General features: G+C 43.4%; 2 protein-coding genes across 2 annotated transcripts in view; one reads left to right on the top strand and one right to left on the bottom strand.

Moving 5' to 3' along the window:
• LOC138767100 (protein PBDC1-like) overlaps window positions 1-22810 on the bottom strand; it is a 97985-nt gene that overhangs the window by 38619 nt on the left and 36556 nt on the right. The gene's annotated exons all lie outside the window — the stretch shown is intronic.
• DMTN (dematin actin binding protein) lies at window positions 296-22088 on the top strand. Its single transcript, XM_069944349.1, is given in 17 exon segments — window positions 296-588; window positions 5833-5883; window positions 8082-8140; window positions 8452-8526; window positions 10571-10726; window positions 11697-11741; window positions 14043-14154; window positions 14241-14297; window positions 14384-14524; window positions 14607-14710; window positions 14797-14902; window positions 17547-17584; window positions 18050-18098; window positions 19013-19048; window positions 19051-19172; window positions 20698-20778; window positions 20860-22088. Coding segments are annotated over 15 exon segments (1254 nt in total). The 5' UTR covers window positions 296-588; window positions 5833-5883; window positions 8082-8122; the 3' UTR covers window positions 20974-22088.

The following is a 22810-nucleotide window of genomic DNA, read 5'->3' on the forward strand; positions in this document are numbered from 1 at the left end:
GGTCACCTGAGGCAATGAATTGATATAAAAGCAAAAATTTTTGTGGACTGACCACAGATCCCCTTTAAGTCAACGGAGCCCTAAACACTTATAATATCTCAATATGGGCCATAATGAAACTTTGTTATCTCATGGTGTATAAAGCTGTGTATAAAGTCCCTGATACATTATAATCTCAGTGTCCCGGGAGATCCCATGTGTCCCATTAGTATACAGCTCTTTCATCACTCTTCTCCAAGGTTGTTTCCTCAGCTATTCTCCACTCCTCCCTCCTCTTATCTGGTGTCTCTCCATTTGGTTTTCTCCCTGACCTCTACTGCTTTCTCTTTCTCTCTTCCTTTCTCACACTCATCTGTTGCACTTTCTCCGACACCATTTCCATCTTCGAAGTCTGCCTTTCTTTCCCATTAATCTGAAGAGACATCCTATGCTCCTTGCCTATCCCCTCCCTGGACAGGACAATTCTTTGCAGACAGTTCACAGCTTCTGAGTACAGGGAGGGGCACTGACAGACTGCCTGGAGATCTGCAAAGACCAGACCTTAGAAAGAGACTGCACCTGCAAGAGACATCAAACCACTTGACTCAGGTGCACTGTCATGTCCTATGTGTGGGAGTCTGGGGTCGGTTACATGGACAGGAAAGGAAGCCACAATGGAGCAGGGACAGGACTGTGGGTGGGTGTGCTGGTACTGTATATACAATAGGGGGTGTACAGCGGTGGAGGGATTACTGGAATAGGAGGATATAATGCTAGATCATTAAGACTCTGTGTGCAAACACATTAATAATAAAGAACGAATGGACTGCAGGGTGGCAAGTATATAGATAGCAGGGTGCAACAAAGACCGGCAGGTATATAGAAGCATGGGGGTGACAGAAAGGGAACTATACAAGGGAAAAATGATGTCACAGCATTGAATTTGTGTTTAGCAGGTTGTTAATGTAACCATATAGGAGGGGATACGTTGACGACATCTATGGGACGTGTGTTTGTTTAGAGGGTTGTTAATATAACAATAAAAGATTGGAGGGTATACAGTGATGACATCTATATAATGTGTGTGTTCAAGGGGTTGTTAATGTAACAATATAGGAGTGGAGGGGATACATAGATGACATATATGAGATGTATGTGTTCAAGGTGTTGTTAATGTAACAATATAGGAGTGGAGGGGATACATAGACGACATATATGAGATGTATGTGTGCAGGGGGTTGTTAATGTAACAATATAGGAGTGGAGGGGATACATAGACGACATATATGAGATGTATGTGTGCAGGGGGTTGTTAATGTAACAATATAGGAGTGGATGGGATAGATATATGACATATATGAGATTTATGTGTGCAGGGGGTTGTTAATATAACAATATAGGAGTGGAGGGGATAGATATATGACATATATGAGATGTATGTGTGCAAGGGGATGTTAATATAACAATATAGGAGTGTATGGGATACATAGACGACAGCTATGAGATTTATGTGTGCAGGGGGTTGTCAATGTAACCAATGTAACCATATAGGAGTGGAGGGGATACATTGAGGACATCTATGAGACGTGTGTGTATAAGGTACTGTTAGTGTAACCATATAGGAGTGCATGAGATAGGCGACATCTATGAAATGTGTGTTTAGGGTGTTGTTAATATAACAATAGAGGAGTAGAGGGGATACATAGACGACATCTACAAGATGTATTTTCACAGGGGTTGTTAATATAACAAGGGGATACATCTACAAGAATAGAAGCGAGTATGACAAGCCATTGTCAGCAATGAGAAGGCTATTTTATTGTCTACAGTCCTGTTTCCACCTCTGTATCTATTCTCTCTAATAAATACCCTGTACGGTTTTCTTGTACCGAAGGATGGAAATTGTGACCTTATTCCACATGAATTATTGATTCCTGACTATTAACCCTTTTAGTGCTATAGGGCCTGTAACCTAAAAATACCTAGGCCCATAACACATGTTAGTATACATTAAATTTAAATAATCCTCATTTAGATACTTTATTGTAATTATTTAATGATCATGTTCCTTACAACAACTATATAAATATATATATATATATATATATATATATATATATATATATATATATATATATATATATTTAATGGTTTGCCGTATTTACCATGTAATTGTATTTGTCACCTAAGAATTCTCCAGATGGGCTGAGAGATAGTCTGCAAGGACATGTGAACTGCTGGGTGGGGCGCACTGTGTTGTGCATTGATAAGGGGCAGAAATGTGTTATGACCACGTGTAACCCGTCAGCATGCCGCCATGTACACATGCTTAGTATACTGGCTGTAACCCTGGACTAGAAACATTCTCTTTAACATATGAAGTAACATACGTTTCTGCTTTTACTCTAATTTTTGCACTCTTTTTTTTCAATCTAAGTGTATATGTAATAGGACTGTTCTGTGGTCTGTATCTCAATGTATAGGACACAGTCTCTGATTGCAGAATCAGTCCATAAGATAGCTGCACACCCCTGGGCCCTTGGGGGGGGGGGGGGTTGTAGTTTTTCAGATCATTGCATGATCAAACCTCAGGCACATTTACCTGTATATCCACTTCTGGGAAGATTGTCCACTGTCTTCAATGATTTCCACTTGAGAATACTCTGTCACTAAGGGGAGGAGATTTCAGTGCACGGGTAGCGTTAGGCCAACTTCCAGTGCACCAAACCAGACATTTGTATATTTACAAACCATAGGCGATCTCGGGAATTGGACGTCAGTATAGGCAACGGACAGCACCGTCTCAATGTGCATGGCAGCGCCGATCAGATGGTATGCAAATGTTTACTTATTATATCTTGTAGCACATTCACTTTAAAACCTTTCCCTGTTTTAGGGAAACAGCAATTGCTTCTCTAAGATCAATGTGGATGAATTTCCTTCTTGGCATTGTGTTAACCCCTACCTGAATGTTCCAGAACAAAAACTGCCAAAACTTCTGCTTTTACATAGGTGATCACATTTGCTGGTGATCAACTGATTTGCAGCATTTGTTGCTGACTAGAGATGGGCGACTCTAATGTTGCGTTTACACGGAACGTTTATCGTTTGAATTTTCGCAATACCAATCGTATTTGAGCGATAATCGGCTCGTGTAAACACAGCGAACGATCAAGCGACGAGCGAGAAATCGTTCATTTTGATCTTTCAACATGTTCTCAAATCGTCGTTTGTCGTTCGCTAAAAATTCACAGATCTCTTTGTGTAAACAGTCTTTCACAGATTCACCCTATGTGTAAGATGGACTGACGCGATCTTAAAACGATCGCAATAATGATTTTTTAAACGATTTTTCACTTTGTCTGAACGCTGATCATTATAAAAACCAAATTGTTGCTTCAAAATCGCTAAACGATCGATTGGGCAAATTATTGCTCCGTGTAAACGTAGCATTAAGCACGCTGGGGTTTGTCCAAGCCCAAGTGTGCAGCATTTGATTAGCGGTGGCTGAGGAAGTTGCATGCAGCCCTAAGGATGCCTGGGAAACATGTTTACAGCCATTCGCCGTATCTATGTTGTCCAGGACTTGCATCGGTAATCAAATGCCTGAGATTTGTTCATCTCTATTGCAGACATGCCCCTCTTCTTTTCAGAGTGGTTCAGCTATCAGGCTGTCATTGAAGTCAATGGGAGCTTTAAAGAAGAAGTCCGGTGAAAATTTTTATTAAAGTATTGTATTGCCCTCCAAAACTTATACAAATCACCAATATACACTTATTATGGGAAATGCTTATAAAGTGCTTCACTTCCTGGATAAAATAGTGATGTCACTTCCTGGATAACATGGTGATGTCACTTCCTGGATAACATGGGGATGTCACTTCCTGGATAACATGGTGATGTCACTTCCTGGATAACATGGTGATGTTACTTCCTGGATAAAATAGTGATGTCACGACCTGACTCCCAGAGCTGTGCGGGCTGTGGCTGCTGGAGAGGATGATGGTAGGAGGGACACTGAGGGACACAGGGCAGTGGAGGGACACTGAGCATCCCTCTGCCATCATCCTCTCCAGCAGCCACAGCCCGCACAGCTCTGGGAGTCCGCTCGTGACATCACTATGTTATTCAGAAAGTGACATCACCATGTTTTCCAGGAAGTGACATCACCATGTTATCCAGGAAGTGACATCACCATGTTATCCAGGAAGTGAAGCCTTGATGCAGTAGTAAGTGCAGGGGAAAAAAAAGCACTTTATGTGCATATCCCGTAATAAGTCTATATTGGGGATTTGTATAACTTTTGGACAATACAATACTTTAATAAAAATTTTCGCTGGACTTCTCCTTTAAAGGTCACCCACTATGTGGTTGCTTCCTATGTTGCCTGTGGCTCAGTAACAACCATAGTGTGGCCACAAAGAGTGTCTCTTTCTCTAGGAGATCGGGCTCATCATTGCATCCTGGCACTGCAGGGAACCTGAACACTTGTAACTGATTGATGCGGGTCGTCACAACAAAAAGGGGAATCCAAAGCAGAGGAGCCCTTGAAGCTTTCAATGTGCCTACGTATTATTTAGGTTTTGTATCTACATATAAATCTAGACATTTCTGAATATGGTTGTCATGCCGTCCAATTAGCATCAGTATCGCAATAAAACTGCAATGTGTGAACACAGCCTATGTGTGTGCGTCATGTTGTCGCTATATCGGGTCTTTCACCACGTTATCTCTTAGCACATATTTAGTTTCCACATCTCCCCCTTTACACTGATATCTCCTCATTGTGCTATATACTGTTAGAGGAAGTGCAGGGTGTCCTGTATGGTCTGTGCTGTGGGAAGGGAAGTGACTGTATGGGATAGGGAAGGGAAGTGAAGAGCGGCACATGGAAAAAGAACAAGAGGTCAGACAGAAACACAGGTGGTGCCATTCTCACAGCTGATCTTCACTTTCCTCTTATAACCTGTCATCCTCTCCGCTCTCATTCACAACATTACATAAATTCCATGATACTGTATACTGGCTGTATACAGATTGTATATACAGGACTGTATTTGGTGAGGTATACGATATGTTACCAGATAGGCTGGCTCAAGAACTGGTCTTTATATGGGGGAGATATGACCCCAATGACCCACCTTAAGTTAAATGGAAAGGATAGTATCCAGTGTTCATGAAGGGCTTGTAAGATCCATAGCTGGGGTCGTGTCGTACAAGAAAGAAGAGGATTTCTCACTGATTTGTCAATCTGTAGTACAGTACAGGGCAGATACATACTATGAAGACATAGGCACTCAATATGCTTATGTATGGTACTATGTAAGTAGCCTATATTCTTAATAATCATCAGCATATCAGCAGAAAAGTATAATGTTTGGGCTATTGTATTAATTGGATCAAATATCATCAATGAGTGATAACATTTTGTCCATTTCTTTCTGCTGGCATATCCCGAACATAGGCTATGGCCACGTACACAGCTACCCATAATACCTGTGTGTTGTTAAACGCACTTGCCAAACTGTTTAGGCTCAGTAATGTTCTCCGACCCGAAGGCTCTGCATTTGACTCCCAATGTGTGGAGAAGTTTGATGCCTCCCTAGATGAATACATGAAAACATGGGCCATAGGCTGTATCCATATTTTCCTGGCAACCCCTTAGGGTGGCATCCAACATCTCCAGAAGCCGGGAGCCAAATGCAGAGCGTTCGAGTCTGAGCACATTGGCAAACCCAAACAGTTTGACAAGTCTGCTCAACACTATCTATGAGCCTTCATAGTGGGGCACTTGTGGCACTCTAAAATTGTTCATTGTTTTAACCCCAATTTTTTTTTTGTTTGTACCAGCAGAACCAAGGCAGAACTTAGGAGGACACGTGATGCAGAGCAACACACAATCTGGTAAGCCCTAGAAAGGTGTAGTACGAATAGTGTCTGAACAGTCTAGTTATTGCCCAATTTAACAATGCATTCAGACAACCTTATAAACACAGAAACTCTTTTTGAAAATTCTTTTAGAAAATGCCTGTATACAATACCTGAATTGTATGGTAGGCCAGTGGTTAATCATAATGTGCTAAGGCCTGGTGAGAGGTTAGATGCAGTTGTGATTTACTGAGCAAGTGCATTTTGCCGCTTTATGGAGTCAACAGTATGTCAGATATTAGAATCAGTCACCATGTCATAAAGTTGCTGCAAATAGTCAAATGAAGTCCAAGAAGTCCAGTAGGAGTATGGTCTCGGCTTAACAGGAGCCCTGACAAACTATAATGAATTATTTTTAGGAAATGCTTGCCAGTTAGAGATGCCTGAAAAACATTATTTATTACTTTACCATAACTTGCCTGAAATTATAAGGATGGATGCTCACTATTAGTCTACAATAATGGAGAAGAATCCCTAACACTGGCCTGAGATGATGAGGACAGGTGATGGAAAACAATCTGGAATGATGTGGATGGCTCTCTGTTAATAGCCTGAGATGATGAGGATGGGTCCATACCACCAACCTGAGATGATGAGGATGTGTCTATACCACCAGCCTGGGATGATGAGGATGGGTCCATATCACCAACATGCGATGAAAAGGATGGGTCCATACCACCAATCTGACATCACGTGGATGGGTTCATACCACAATCCCCAGATTATGAGGATGGGCCCATACCACCAACCTGAGATGATGAGTATAGGTCCATTACCACCGACCTGAGATGATGAGTATAGGTCCATTACCACCGACCTGAGATGATGAGTATAGGTCCATACCTCTGAACTGAGATAAAGAGGATGGGTCCACACTACCAACCTGTGATGATGAGTATAGGTCCATACCACTGACCTGAGATGATGAGAATGTGTCTATACCACCAGCCTGAGATGATGAGGATGGGTCCATACCACCAACCTGATATAGTGAGGATAGGTCCATACCACTGAACTGAGATAAAGAGGATGGGTCCACACTACCAACCTGTGATGATGAGTATAGGTCCATACCACTGACCTGAGATAATGAGGATGGGTCTAAACCACCAACCTGAAATGATAAGGATGGGTCCATACCACCAACCTGAAATGATGATAGGTCAACAACACCAGTTCAATAGTAAGACAGGCCAACACTAGCCTGAAATGATGAAGACATTTCAACACCACCAGCCTGAAACAAGGAACATGGGTCCATACCACCATCCTAAAATAATGAGAATGGGTCTTGCTTCCAACCTGAGATGATGATGATGATGATGATGATGTGTCCCCACTGGAACCCTGAAATAATAAGGAGTCTACACCACCAACCTGAAGTAATGAGCATGGCCCCCCACCAGGAGGCTCGGAGCCTGAAATTATCAGGATGGATCAACACCACCAGCCTAAGGATGGGTCTATACCACCAGACTGAAGTGATTAAGGATAGAGCCACAGCTGCGGCACGAACCATGAGGAGTGGACCGTCGGTCTATCTTCATCATTTCAATGAGTGGTTGAATGATGCTACCTTTTTCTGAATTTTCTCTCAAGATCCCTCAAATCAATCCATAGTAACCTAAATTAGCTCATGGAGAGCTATGGAAGACAATTTGTGTTGATATGAGTCTAGACACCAATATTGCATTACTTTGCTATCTGCTGAAATATGATGGTAACGGCTTTTAGGAAATTAATAAATGTTTTATTACCCGTCCAAATGAATGGAAACTAGAACCTGTTAGGAAATAATTGTAATGTATCACATTATTCATTAAATAGCCAATGTCATGGCATCTTATCAATGCGTTAGAATGCGTATCTTCTGGTGGGCTCAGGAAGATGGGTACAGATATATGGAGAAGAGGATGGGTCACTTGTTATCTCTTGTTAATTCCTTAACACAATGTGACCCAATTCCTGAAAAGCAATCCTAAAGATCATTATTCCAGTAAGGTTTTCCCGAAATTATTGTTCTAAGAACCAAGGATTAATCCAGATTATCACCATTAAATCCAGAGGGACCCCCATATAATTACTCATGTATCCAACCAGACATTGCACGTACTACAAGACACGTACACAATAATCGCTGACTAGGAATTAACCCTGTCCTTTCTCATCTCTAGATCTCCGGTATACACACAGAACACTGAAACACAACAGCTGAATGGAAAAACTTCATAAGGTAACACCCATGAGGATACTTACATGTCCATGTTATACTATCACGGCAGGAGGAATACTTATAATGAATGTACAGCTATGTTATAGCTGTTGTACTAATGTATCAATGTTTTATTGTAAATGGTAAAAGTGAGTATCACAGAATGACACACAAGGGAATCAGGGCTAAAAAGAATGGCCTAAGCAGATCAGAGCAGATTTAAAAGGGTTGTCACTCCTTTTAAAATACAGCCACTGAACCCTCATCATACATTATATACTTTTCTATTTTCTTTTAAATATAATTCAGATGTGTTGTGTCTTTTTTTACAGACCCCTCTTACGTCTCCTGGAAGCGTCACCTCATCCAGAGGGTCCAGTGTACCAGGCTCCCCCTCTACTATCACTGTAAGTCCATACACTTCTCCAATACAAACATGTTGCTCTGTTATATATGTTTATTTTCTTTAACCATACAGGTAATGGGTTTGTACTCACACAATGGCTTATACATACAAAAATAGCCTTGATGCGCTTGATTTTATTATTATTATTATTATTATTATTATTATTATTATTATTATTTTTTATGTTTTATTTTAGTATTACAGTTTCACTGTCGTTGTGTATTAAAGGGAGTGGTATATAAAATTCTGTTTGCTGCACGGTTGATGATTGTTAAAAAGTGGATATCACCGGAACCACCTAGTATGAGAGAATGGATGGTTCTAGTAATCATCATTTTGAGATACGAAGTCTGGCATAATAAGAGTAAAAAGAGCGGGCCAAAAGTAACAGGGTGTGTAGAGAAGTGGAATAGATACTGGAGGACTCATTGTCTCTAAAGATCGGAAAAGGGAAATTGTAGGGGTTTTTTTTTGCTTTCTTCCCCCGGTGACGTGGGGGGGGGGGAGGGTATGGGTTGGTGAGGTAAAGGTATAAGGTTATAGTTGTGTAACCTTGGGGCATGTCCCCTGGATGCTTGAGGACTAAAAGATAGGAGGTGTTAAAGGGTATAGTGAGTGGGTTGTGCTTGGTTGGCAGGGGTTAAATGTGGCTGGAAGTGCAAAAGTAAGAGTCATTAGAATTAACAGAGTAATTAAAGGTCCCCTAGGTAGGGGTGGTACAGCTGGTACCAAGCATCAAATAAAAGGTCCACTCCCGGGGGGTGAATGGGGCTGGATCCCACAGTGGCGAGCCTGTTGAATCATGACCGCCAATTGTAAGGGGAGACCAGTAAAGGGAGCAAGTCCTCCATGATAAATGGGGAGTTGACTCTCAAGTTGAGTGCCCGCTAGTGCGGGGGGGGGGGGGGGATGGGGGTCTGTTATCTTGAGGGGGGACGGTTCCCCTTGGGCGGGCAGAGAAGTGTATAAGGGAAGATGTGATCCCAGGAGTGGGAGATAAAAGTTGTATGTGGTGTACTCAGCGGATGCTAGATAATTAAAGGCATTAAAAGAAGGTTGGTGGATGGAGGTGATGCGGCGCTGGTCTGGGCTGGCTGTTGGGGGAGATGGTGAGAATAGGACAGTGTTATAAGTAAGGGCTGGAGGTGGTAGTATTAATGAATGAAGAGATTGCCTGTTTTTATCTACTACGCTATCTTAGGGGGCATCCCCTGACAGGATGTTATGTGGAATGGAAGGGAATCGGAAGTATAAAGTTATAGGAATTTCTCTGTTGTGGATGAATTAGTCCTCACCAATCAGGGGATTTGGGGTGCAAGGGGATTCTTGGTACAATATGTGCGATAAGGTTGTATAATATTTTTGTATGGCAATAAAGAACATTTTAAAATAAAAAAAGTTTCACTGTCGTTATAACTTTCAAAATTGAAATCAGCAGTTGATATGATATGATATAAAGCCTGTCTGGAATTTACATTAAAGGAGAAGCCCGGGGAAATAAAAAATATTCGATTAGGGCAGAAGATGGGGGGAACTTAATAAACAATCTATATTTACCGGTTCCTGTGCCCTTGCAGTGCCGCGTCCTGCTGCTGGACCCCCACCAGGATTCTCCATCGCCATTTTTTTAGTAATCATGCTTTAAAACAAAGCTATACTTACCTGTATCCAGGTCCAGTCTCCTGTAGGCAGCTTTTTAGTTTTGTGCTATGTGAAAAAAAAGAGACTAAACACAGGAAGTCCAGTGTTTCCCAGGCCATCTGAGCGCTCACAGAAAAGGCAGTCATGTGATTGAAGGACGCATTGAGAAGTCACCCTCTGTACTAGCCAGGACTTCTTTTGTTTAGCCTCTTTTTTTCAACTAGCACAAGTCTAACAAGCTTTAGGAGACTGGACCTGGATTTCTGGTAAGTTCAACTTTGTTTTACAGCATCATAACAAAAAATATTGAATGTAAATTGCAAACTTGCTTTATATCACATCTACTGTTGATTTACATTTTGAAAGTTATAACAACAGTGACACTTTAATGTATCTGTTTTAAGGCTCGGATGGACAGTCGCGTCCTGGGGTACAAGGACCTCGCTGCCCTCCCACGTGATAAAGCGATTCTGGATATAGAGCGCCCGGACTTGATGATTTATGAGCCACATTTCACATATACCCTCCTGGAGAATACAGAGACTCTTCGGAGTCGAGAGGTAACTGATCTTCATTTGCATAGGCCTAAACTATTTAATTTACGTGCCTTTAAGCCCGTATCACAATAAGAGATGAGCGTACCCGGACGATTTGCATTTGATTATTAGTGGCTGAAAAAAGTTAGATGCAGCCCTAGGGAGTAGAGATGAGCGAACCTGGAGCATGCTCGAGTCCATCTGAACCCGAACTTTTGGCATTTGATTAGCGGTGGCTGCTGAAGTTGGATAAAGCCCTAAGGCTATGTGGAAAACATGGGTATAGTCATTGGCTGTATCCATGTTTTCCAGACAACCTTAGAGCTTTATCCAACTTCAGCAGCCACCGCTAATCAAATGCCAAAAGTTTGGGTTCAGATGGACTCAAACCCGGTTCGCTCATCTCTACTAGGGAGCCCTGGAAAACATGGATACAGTCTAGGGCCTATGGCTGTATCCATGTTTTGCAGGCAGCCTTAGGCCAACATCCAACTTCTTAGGCCCATCAAATGCAGAGCGCTCTAGGTTCACTCATATCTAATCACAATGCCGACCACTGAGTCGTCCTACCACATCTGGGCAATGATGAGTTATTTATTGCCCAGCCAAGGACCCCAGTGAACCCCAAGGCAGGTAAGACATGGGATTTTAATATTACTATATATACAGTGTAGTACTGTCTATATTTTTACACTATGGGGGAGACTTATTAAACATTGTGTAAAGTAGAGCTGGCTCAGTTGCCTCTAGCAACCAATCCACCAATTCCACCTTTCATTTTCTGAAGAGTCTGTGAGGAATAAAAAGTGGAATCTGATTGGTTGCTTGGGGCAACTGAGCCAGTTTCACTTTACACCAGTTTGATAAATTCCCCCCTATGAGTCTTTAGAGTGACTTTAAAAAAAATTCTATATGATAACATTTATAGCATATTTTATACTCTTCTGTCATCCAGACGTGTTTAATAAATATCTTTTTTTTTTTTTTTTTGCAGAGATCATTGTCACCCAAGTCAATATCTCCACCTCCATCACCTGAGGTAAACAGCTAAACATTTGAGGGGTTACATTAGGAGGTATAAGCTGTTAAAGGGATTTTTCTGTGAAAACCCATTGATGGCCTATCTGGGGGAATAATCAGCAATAGCCGAGTGTCAACACCAGACACCTATGCCAATCATTTGTTCTGCACACGGCTCGGTTGTAAACAGTGTCCGGAATCCAGAGGCCGTCTTTCATAAATTTTGTTTTAAAGGGGTACTTCGGCGCTGATAAAAAAAAAAACAATGAAATATAGTTTTTACATTTACCCTCCCTCCTGAGTCTGTCTCCAATTGAATTTCCTGCTGTTTGCAGGTCCCTGCAGCTCCAGTTGGTGGTTTCATTTTTTCTTTACTTCCTGGTTTTGGCTTTCCCATGATGCACTTTGTCTCCAGTGATGTCTAATTGACTCTGTAAAACTGTTAGATGACTGATCAGAGCTGAGCAACCTGAGTCATTTGACAAAGGGAGGCTGGCCTAACAGGGCTTAGACCCGCCTCCCTCTTGATGATGTCATTGTCACAAAATGGCTGCCACTGAGCAGCCTGGGGTCAACAGTCATTAGGTAAGAATGAGTTTACTTCATTTCCTGGTGGGGGATTGAGGGAGGGAAATATAGGGAAGGGGGGCAGATAGGTGATTAAAGCATATTACAAAGTTATATAACTTTCTAATGTGTTTCAATTACTGGGAAAAAGGTTTTCACTGGAGTACCCCTTTAAGGTCCCCATACACCTTCAATAACTGACGGCCGTCAGTTATCTCTCCCGTGCAGCACCTGTACTCCCCATACACAGGAATGTTTGGCAAGGCTAAGCGTTCCTGTGTTCTCTATGGAGAGGGGAGGGGTAAGCTTCAGCCAGAGAGCTCTGACTGCAGCTTATCTCTCTCAGAACAAAGTGGTGCAGTGGTGATTTTCCATCACGCCTGACCTCTATCACCACCAACATCATCTGTCGATGGTCACTTTGGAGAGCCCCATATACCTTATAGGCTCCTGGCTCCGAATATTGTTTACATCTAGACTCTGTGGCTGATCGGTAAGACACCAGGTGTTGGCACCCCACTGAACACCCACTGAAGGGTAATCCTGTGTATTGGCCACCAGTGGGTTTTCCCTGGAAAATAGGTTCCAGGTTCCTTAAATTTTTCATATAAAGTAAACAGCTGTTTAGCAAAATTCTACATGCCTGACCCTTCTTTCCCCCTGATATTGGGAGACCTGACACCTGTTAGACAGTCACTGAAATTGGCGAGGTTGACTGACTTTTCTCTAATGTGTATAAGAGCCTTAAAAGGGTACAGCGACGAAAATCTTTTTCTTTCAAATCAACTGGTTTCAGAAAGTTATATAGATTTGTACCATATTTTCCGGAGGATAAGACGACTTTTTAACACTGAAAAATCTTCTTAGGAGTCGGGGGTCGTCTTAAACACAGGTTATGGTCACCCCATACGGTCGGGGGGCTCAAAAATGGCCCCATCCCCATCTCCACTATATAAAAAAACAAACTCACCTGGGGCCTCTTCCAGGCATCGGCGCAGCTCCTGTACTGGTCCCAGCGCAGGCAGTGTGACGCAGTGTGACGTACCGGAGACGGATATCGCCGAACCTCTCCCGGGCAGCCGAGCATCTCATCGGAGAGGCTTGGAGACGCTCAGCTGCCGGGGAAGCTTTGGGAGAATGAGAGAGGATTCGGGAACTTCCGGCGCGTGACTCATTCTCCCGAAGCTCTCCTGGCAGCCGAGCGTCTCCGAGCCTCTCCCGTCACCGGCGCAGGTAGTGTACGTCACACTGCCTGTGCCAGGAGCTGTACGGGAAGCGCACTCATGCTGGGAACGGGCCCTAGGTGAGTTAAATGTTTGTTTTTTTTAAATTTAACTGCAGTTAATTCCTACCTGACTGCAGCGTATAGGGCGAACCCCTGAACCCCCACCATATAGGGCAAACCCCTGACAATCTTCTTAAAAGTCAGGGGTCGTCTTAATACGCTGGAAAATACGGTAATTTATTTCTATTTAAAAATCTCTGGTCTTCAGCAGAGAGCACTGTGTCAGACAAACGAAAACACCACTTCCTGCAGGACATACAGCAGCTGATAAATGAGGGAAGACTTGAGATTTTTAAAATAGAAGTAAATTATAAATCTATATAACTTTCTGAAACCAGTTGATTTGAAAGAAACAAAACTTTACAGACTTGTTGAACTTGTTGCCAAGAGGCCATCGTACATATTAGAGGGTCGTCCAGTTCTGATAATATCAGAGGTCTGTTATACTTATGGTTCCTTACTACACAGGTATCGGCACTCTGGGCTGACAACAAGTCTATAGTAAGTACTTCAACTCTACCAGGCTCCCGTGGAGGAACCAATTCTCCCAGAGGAGGAGTCCAGCATTTTCACTGCCCAGGTAACACTGAGGTTTAAACATACAGAAGCATGGATTTATTATCATGTACTCTCACATGTCACTTAGACTCTACTCTGTCTCTTCAGAGATTTCACAGACTCAGCCAAATCTCTACAAGAAGCCACCAATCTACAAACAGAGAGGTGAGGAGACCCTGCTGACCATGCACGTGTTGTCTGGCACCTACGCCAGCCTTGTATTACATAGGTCTCCACCACTCTTCTTTTAGAATCCGCACTCTCCCACAGACTGGCCGATGACCCCATAGTCGAATCCTCTAAATTCCCAGCTGCCAAACCTCCAGACCCAAATCAGCCAGCAAAGATAGAGACAGACTACTGGCCATGTCCACCCTCCTTGGCTGTTGTAGGTAAGATAGATCAGTAACTCTGCATAGGTTACTGGCCCAGCCCCAGGACATGGGCCAATGTTATATTGTCTTTCCTCCTTAGAATCAGAGAGACGCCACCGCAGGCAATCCAAAGGCGACGAAGAGAGTGAAGAATGTGAAGATGTAAGAGAACTGAAAGAACGGCACGTAATGGAACTGAACAAGGTAAAGGATATAAACCGAATGTATTTATCACTGAGACCACCCATCCCTATAGGTCCTCTTCATATCGAATACCTTTCAATTTACAGATCCAGTCTAATCTAGGAAAACTCATCCTAAAAGAAGAAATGCAGAAAGGAGGAACCCCGCGAAGAAAAACACGTTCTCTGCCGGACCGGACGCCAATCTACACACGTAAGTGTTCTAGTGAAGTCGAGTCTGGATTTATTACATATAACTAGGTATAGGGGGGCTTCATAGTAGTCCATAGACACATGTATATTTAATTTGGATTTGTAGTGCTGTTCTTGTTGGTATCACTCTGACCCATCAGCTGGTTGTAGCGTATGTATCAAGCAGTGTATCTACTCACACTATAAAAACTTTTCTTGTGTTGCAGAGAGATGTCAAAAGTTTCGATGGGTCTGAGGGTTCTATTACACGGTCCGATCATAAACTGTAAACGAGCGTCGATCTGTATACTGAACAATTACATGAGCCGACTATCGGGCAGCAAAGGCCGCACGGACATCGTTAGCGATGTCCATGCAGCCCTTGCCTTTAGTGTAAAATAATAAAGTATTAGCTAACCTTACCTTGATCCCTGGTGTCCTCAGGCCTTCCACGATTTCCTCAGAGGCCTTCCCCGGTGTCTGCAGCTCTGCCTTCTGTCTTTACACTGACAGGCCGCCAGCCACTTAGCCAATCACTGGCTTTGGCCTCTCTCGTCCAGTGATTGGCTGAGCGTCCGTGGCCTGTGAGTGCAGAGACAGGAACAGGAGGGAGCAGAAGGTAGAGCTGCAGAGACCAGGAAGGGCCTCTGAGAACACCGGGGAAGGACTGAGGACACACACACATATATATATATATATATATATATATATATATATATATATATGGTCAATAGGAGGGGATCTGATTGAGCAATAAGCTAGAAATACCCGTCTGTGATAGGGTAGAGCTCCTGAGGTAACTAGCTCAGGGATTGGTTACCAAAATATCTGCAGACAGTGGCAGGAAATGCATAATAACAGAGACATCAGTTAACCCTTATGCAGTTTTAGCTATCAGCCGTGCAATACAACAGTGACACCTTGTGGTGGGATTTGTGTTATACAGACACATTGTACCAACCTATACCTGGTTAGAAAAAGACAGTGGACTGCTCTCTGGGACACTGCAACTGTATGAGACAAGCTCCATTGTAATGCTAAGTTTACACGGAGCGATAATTGGCCCGATCGCACGATTAACAATTTCGAAGTAACAATTTTTTTTTTATAACGATCAGCATTTAGACGGTACGATATATCGTACTGAAAAATCGTTTTGCGATCGTTTTGCGCGCCCGCAGACCGCCCCCCCCCTCGCAGCCCGGCCCCCTGCTCATCCACAGCCCGGCTTCACGGTCAACCGCAGCCCCCTGCGCCGCTCCAATCGTCGTCCCCCCCCTCGCCGCCGCCGCTCTGGCGATCGAGTCGGCGCAGGGGGCTGCGGATGAGCGGGGGGCCGGGCTGCGAGCGGTGGGCTGGCGGGGCTGCGGCCGGACTATCGCGCGACGACTGTTTACACGGAGCGATCGGCAAATTTTTTGCGATCGACGAACAACGATTTATGAACATGTTAAAAGATCAAAATGAACGATTTTTCGATCGTTCGCAGCGTTTACACCTATGATTATCGTTCGAATTTGATCGTTATCGCGAAAATTCGCCCGATAATCGTTTCGTGTAAACGGAGCATTAGTCTATGGAGCTCATGTCATGCAGTAAAATGGAAAAGGGCGGGGAGTGAAATGCATTACTACTCGCGTCTCCCACTTCATTCTAAAAATCAGTGGGGTCTGAACACTCAGATCCTGACCAATCAAAATGTTTGGCACGTCTGCAATACAACAAGTTTTTTTTTCTAATGACAGATGCAATTTGTACTATATATTTCTCATACATACATACTTGGGATCCATTGGATAGAACTTCTAAATGGAGGGACACAAGTGTGGGCCTAGTCTGAACAGGTCCCTGCCAAGTCTTATGAGTAGTTTAAGACTTCCTCCCAAGGAGGAATTCTTTGCACAGATTCCTCCTTGGGGTGGGGGTTGGGGGGTTTGGTCTTCATTCTCCCAGAGCTCTCCTTAAAGCATGTGTCAAGCATGATGGAGGTTAGTGTACCCTGATAGTGTGGGGCAGATATAGCCATCTCTCTTTTCTTGGCTCCACTTGGGATAAGTCAATCACAATTCCAATACTTTGGCAGTATAGATAACCATAGCAGCGATATGCTGGCGTCACTCTGTGGAATATCTTCTATGGGCTGCCCAGACAATTTAGCGATCATCCAAGCAGTAACCCCCACACACACGGAGCTCCCCACTGGCCCCTGCTCTGACCCACTCGCTGAGGGGGTGTGTAATAGCGCTGGCAGCAAGCAGGCCACATGGAGCAAGCGAGCGCTGACCTGCTCCCTCTCAACACCCCGTGTAATAAGGGCTTTACTTGCTCATGATCTTTTGAAAAAATACCCACTAGGGGGCAGCAAGACTGTATCAACTCATTACAATACTACCAAGGTAGACTAGCTGGACCAGGTCGTATGCTGACAATCTTCTATGTTTCTATGTTAATACATGAACAATGCAAAGTAGGTTCATCTCATACAAGTGTACAACACAAAGTTCATAACATTATACCACAAGTTGCAACCAGAAAAAAACATGCAGTGGGGTAGCTAGACCTTGAACATAGTCCTTGTCTCAGTGACTCTACATCCAATAGATACAGCTGAAGAACCAATATCCCTGTTGTGCCATACTTGACATTTCAGTGTTCTTTCTCCCCAGCTATTCATTCCGGATATGGAAGAAGCAGCCTATCAAGGGTATGTATTACTGCTCTGGGCCTCTGAATAGACAGACACACCCATTGTCATTTTATTAATGTGCTCATATTCTTATTGTCTCCAGTAACTATTTGTGCATTGTCTTAAATCTAATGGTGTCACAAAGTTATACAGATTTGTAATTGTCTTCAATTTAAAAATCTCAGGTCTTCCAGTACTTATCAGCTGCTGTATGTTCTACAGGAAGTGGTGTATTTTTACCAATCTGACACAGTGCTCTCTGCTGCCACCTCTGTCCATGTCAGGAACTGTCAGGGGCAGCAGAGTGTCAGACTGGAAAGAATACACCACTTCCTGCAGGACATACAGCAGCTGATAAGTAGTGGGAGGCTTGAGGTTTATTTTTTTTTATTTTTTTACCAGAGTACTACTACTACTACTACTACTACTAGTAATAATAATAATAATAATAATAATAATAATAATGGTGTTCTCTGTTTTTAGCTTCAGTCTGCTGAATTCCATCACCCAGATCGGCAGAGAGAAAGTACAGGTGAGCAGGACATGGTATACAACCATTGTGAAATATATGTTATATACATGGGTAGTCTTGCACTGATTGAATAGCATCAGAGTGGGTGATGTTCAAACCTTTTTGACACTTAAAGGGGTACTCCGGGCAGGGGTTATTTTTCGTGTACGGCCGGGGAGGGGGTGGATATAGACAACGCCAGTCACTTGTCTCCCCGGTTCCAGCACCGGGTCCTGGATCGCGCGCCTCATTCTCCCGTCCCGCTGCCACTTGCTGGCCTGAGCTGCGGCTTAAGACGTGAAGTCTCAAGGCAGCTCAGCCATTCAGTGGTCGAGGCAGGACTCCTCTACTACCGCTGAATGGCTGAGCTACGTAGAGACGTCACGTCTCAAGCCGTGGCTCAGACCAGGAAGCGGCAGCCGGGTGGGAGAACGGGGCGGCGCGATTCGGGACCCAGAGCTGGAACCGGAAAAATAAGTGACCGGTAGCTTCTATATCCACCCCCCTCCCCGGCCGTACACGGAAAATAACCCTTGCCCGGAGTACCCCTTTAATAGACAATCAATAGATGTATGCTGTTAGTTTTAGGCTGGGTTCATACTTCATTAATTGAGTACATCGGATAGTGACCTATGTTCAAGTTATTTCCTGCACATATATGTTTATTCAGCAGGACTTAAAAGCCTGGTCTACTTCACTCCAGCTCCCATCATGCCTGGACAGCCAAGGCTTTGGGTGTTCGGGCATGATGGGTATTTTAGTTTTGCAACAGCTGGAGGTCCACAAGTTCTGCATCCCTGCACTAGAATATGAAGGCCTTACTTAGTGTGCCTCCTGTAGTAGTATCATTATTATTAGGAATATTTTCCAGCACTTTTTTTATTATCTGTGGTTATGGATTCTCTTTGCTAACTCCTTACCTATCTGTTTTTCAGGGTTTCAGGTAAGCATTCCTAGGGAAGGGTTGGGGAAGATGGAGTCACAGCCTCAGGACTCAGTACAACCAGAAATGTATTGTGTGTCCCACAGAACGGTGAAGGACAGAGGACCAGGATGGACAGGGGGAACTCTCTCCCCAGCATGCTAGAGCAGAAGGTACTAGACAATATGACTGATGACATATAAAGATATATCCTGTATAACTATGAGGGTGAGGCTGTGAGGCTGCTCGCGTGACTCCATCACTCATACAAGTGGATGCAACTTGTGAGTCACAACAGGACCCCAATCAATTGTATCAATGCAGCCACAGGACTCCCTATTGCTGCATTGAACTACTTCAGCCATCGATAATCAAAGGCATCACGCTTAGCTTCGCTTATCTCTATTAGTTTTCTTATTTATTTGCTTAAACTGCCATGGTTTTGTTATCGCACTAATAGCGATGTCTTCCTCTTTGTGCGGTATCCAAATTATCAAATAATAGTATGAGCGCTCATACAGATTCACACAGACACCAATAGCAATTGGTATCAATGCAAAAGGATTCTGCTTTATTACACAAACAACAGTTCTTATACTAGTTATGACGTACAGGAAAAGGGTGGTTACATCATGGGTTAATACTGGCACAATTGGCTATTTGCCTACTCGGGAGGGTCTTATGCTGATGAGTTCCTAAGTTATGTGACACCCAGACAACTCGCTTCCCCCCTCCCAAGTCTTAAGAGAACAAAGACACATTCAAGTATATATATAATGATTACCATATGGCAGTACGAGCTATACCTGAGTATACATATAGATATAGATATATATTTTTCAGACTATATCTCTCACAGTTTTGTGATAATAAGAGTATTTTATGGTTTATGTCAGGTGCGGCGTTGTCATGCAGTTTATAGGGCGGAGGCGCCCTATACATAACATTGAAACCGTGAGGCAAGCGAATTATCAAGCAGAAGCTCTGCCTCTTTTCCTCAGTGTGAATGTACCCATATAGACAGAGATTTGGGTGCTCTCAGTATACAGTAGTGGTTCAAGGAAGGGCATCGTTGAGCTGGACAGGGTCATGGGTGTCTCCAATGGACATGTGAGGACCAAACCAGTGTGAGGAGGCTGCAGCCAACAACTCACAGGACTTGGTCATGTCTGGTGCCAGATACCACGGGACACCATCACAGGTCACATGTAGTCCAGACCTTGGTGGGTTAGCATCTTTTTTGTGGCACAGGGGGACCTGCGAATTGTTATGGCTCATGGTTATATCTGTAACCTATGGATTTCATAGAAATTTAACAACATGGAGTGCCCTATTATGGGCTGTTCTAGGGGAGAATATAGTAGAGGCCACATGACGGCACCACAAATAGCTCCACCTTGGTAATGGACCTATAAAGAATTTCATGCCTCTTGATGTATGCTGGATATGTTTCATATATAACCACTTGCTGCCGTATAGTTTATTGGTTTCCATCACCAGCTCTTCTTACACTTGAGCAAATCCTTACAAGTTGCTTTATATTCAAGACTAGTAGACTAGAGTCAAGCAAAATTGTCCGAACTCAAACACTCGGCAGCATTCGGGTGAGGAGAATGTTGCTGAACTCAAACAGTCGCTCAACGCCATTCAAGACAAATTATTATTAGTACAACTTAAAATTTTCCAATTCTTTTTCAGGTTTTTCCCTATGAAATGTTAATGGTAACAAACAGGGGGCGCCAGAAATTACCCCCTGGGGTAGATAAGACTCAGCTAGAGGTAAGGACAATATATATAGAAATGTTAGTGTCATCTTCCTGTCATAGGTTGCTAACACTTCTCTTTACTTGTCCCCCGCAGAAGTATCTTTCCCCCGAGGAGTTTCAGCGACTCTTCAGCATGACACTTGAGGAGTTTGTAAAGATGCCATTGTGGAAAAGAAACGAGCTGAAACGGAAACTGCTTCTCTTCTAGGGACGCGACTTTCACCGCTAGGGAAGAGCAGAGTATATGGGGTGACTTGAGGAGATGGACTCTACAGAGTGTGACCAGCATGACTGATATGAGTGACCACATAGGGCCGGAGAATCAGCCTAAACTTATGTCAATCATCCAACATCAATTGAGGACTCCAACCCCCCCCCCCCATTTCTTAAGACACCTCAGACTCATCTAGGGCCAAATTAATATATACATTAGCTACCCCTTGAATTATGCAACGTCAATCTATTCATCATACCGAAGGCTATTCTGTATGATGGATCACTTGAACACACCAAATATTATACAATTGTCTATGACAGATCACGTATTCACCTTATAGGATCCTTTATAGCACCAGATACCAAAACCTAATCCGAAGTACCCTCTCGTATGTTATAGGCGACCTTCACAGTTATTTATCGCAGTGGACATATCAGATTGCACATAGCTTCTAAGGACTTTTTATGCACACATTACACCCCACAGATACCCCCCTCCCCCCCCCCCCCCCCCCCAAACCTGAACATAGAATGCCGGCATTGTACTCTTCATATTACAATACAATACAATTAGTAGTAAAGGCGGAGGTGCTACTGCCCCATTGTTATATGCTGCCAGCGCCGTGTGTGTGTTATATGGGTGAGTGCTTTCAGTTTACCGCATTCCCGTCTTTATATATTGCCCAAAGAACCACCTGGCACTTATCTCCAAGAAAATGGCAGGTTTTTACCCCTCTCCTCTGCTGTGTGTGGTTTGTGATATGCTGAATTTTTGGTACATGCTCTTTCCTAGTCACACGTGCTTTAATGTATGTCCCACATGTGTGTTTCATATCATACACCCCCTTGTTCCATCTTTCCATCCCATCTCCATTAGCGTCACCTCCACGTCACACGTAGACCCGTCCTCACCTCACTCGTCTTTCATATACTTCTCCATCTGTCTCCATGACTACTAGCTTTTCACCACTCTTTTTGTGACATACTTTCACTCTCCTACATACGTGTCCTGTGTCCGCCTTTGGTGTTGAAGCTTTTTCTTTCATTATTTTTGGCTTCTGATGTACAATTAATATTATTATAATTATTAAAGGTTACTGAATATTCTGACTTGTGCCTCATTTCACAGTCCCCCATTTAAGAGGCTACTTTTGGGTAGTGTAAATCACTAAGGCTATATTCACATGTAGACTACATTGGCACGGCCATCCGTTATGGCAAATTACGTCCGGCAGGATCCTATTTTTTTGCAGCACGGATCACGGCCCCAGTGTACAGACGTGTAAACGGGGACATTGAATAACATTGATCCTATGGACAACGGATGTGTGATTGTGGCCTAACTGCTAGACAAGCCTATATGATGTACTAGAAGACATTGGGGGAGATTTATCAAACATGGTGTAAAGTGAAACTGGCTCAGTTGCCCCTAGCAACCAATCAGATTCCACTTTTCATTTTCCAAAGAGTCTGTGAGGAATAAAAGGTGGAATCTGATTGGTTGCTAGGGGCAACTGAGCCAGTTTCACTTTACACCATGTTTGATAAATCCCCCCCATTATGCCCATCTTGTAGGGTGGTTGTTTCATGATGTCATGAAAGAAAAACCTGGACTGCTAAGGACTGGGACCGTATTGTCTTTAGCAATGAATCCAGGTTCTATTTGGGATCTGATGACAGTCAGGTTCGAAAATGGAAGCTTAGTGGTGACCTTCAATCCTGTCTTTGCTATATAGCAACACACTACCATCTGCTGGTGCAATGATGTGGGGAAACACTTCCCCCCTGCTGGTGCGATGATGTGGGGAGGACACACTGCCCCCCTGCTG

The sequence above is a fragment of the Dendropsophus ebraccatus genome, chromosome 1, assembly GCF_027789765.1.
Source record: "Dendropsophus ebraccatus isolate aDenEbr1 chromosome 1, aDenEbr1.pat, whole genome shotgun sequence".
Taxonomy (NCBI): Eukaryota; Metazoa; Chordata; class Amphibia; order Anura; family Hylidae; genus Dendropsophus; species Dendropsophus ebraccatus.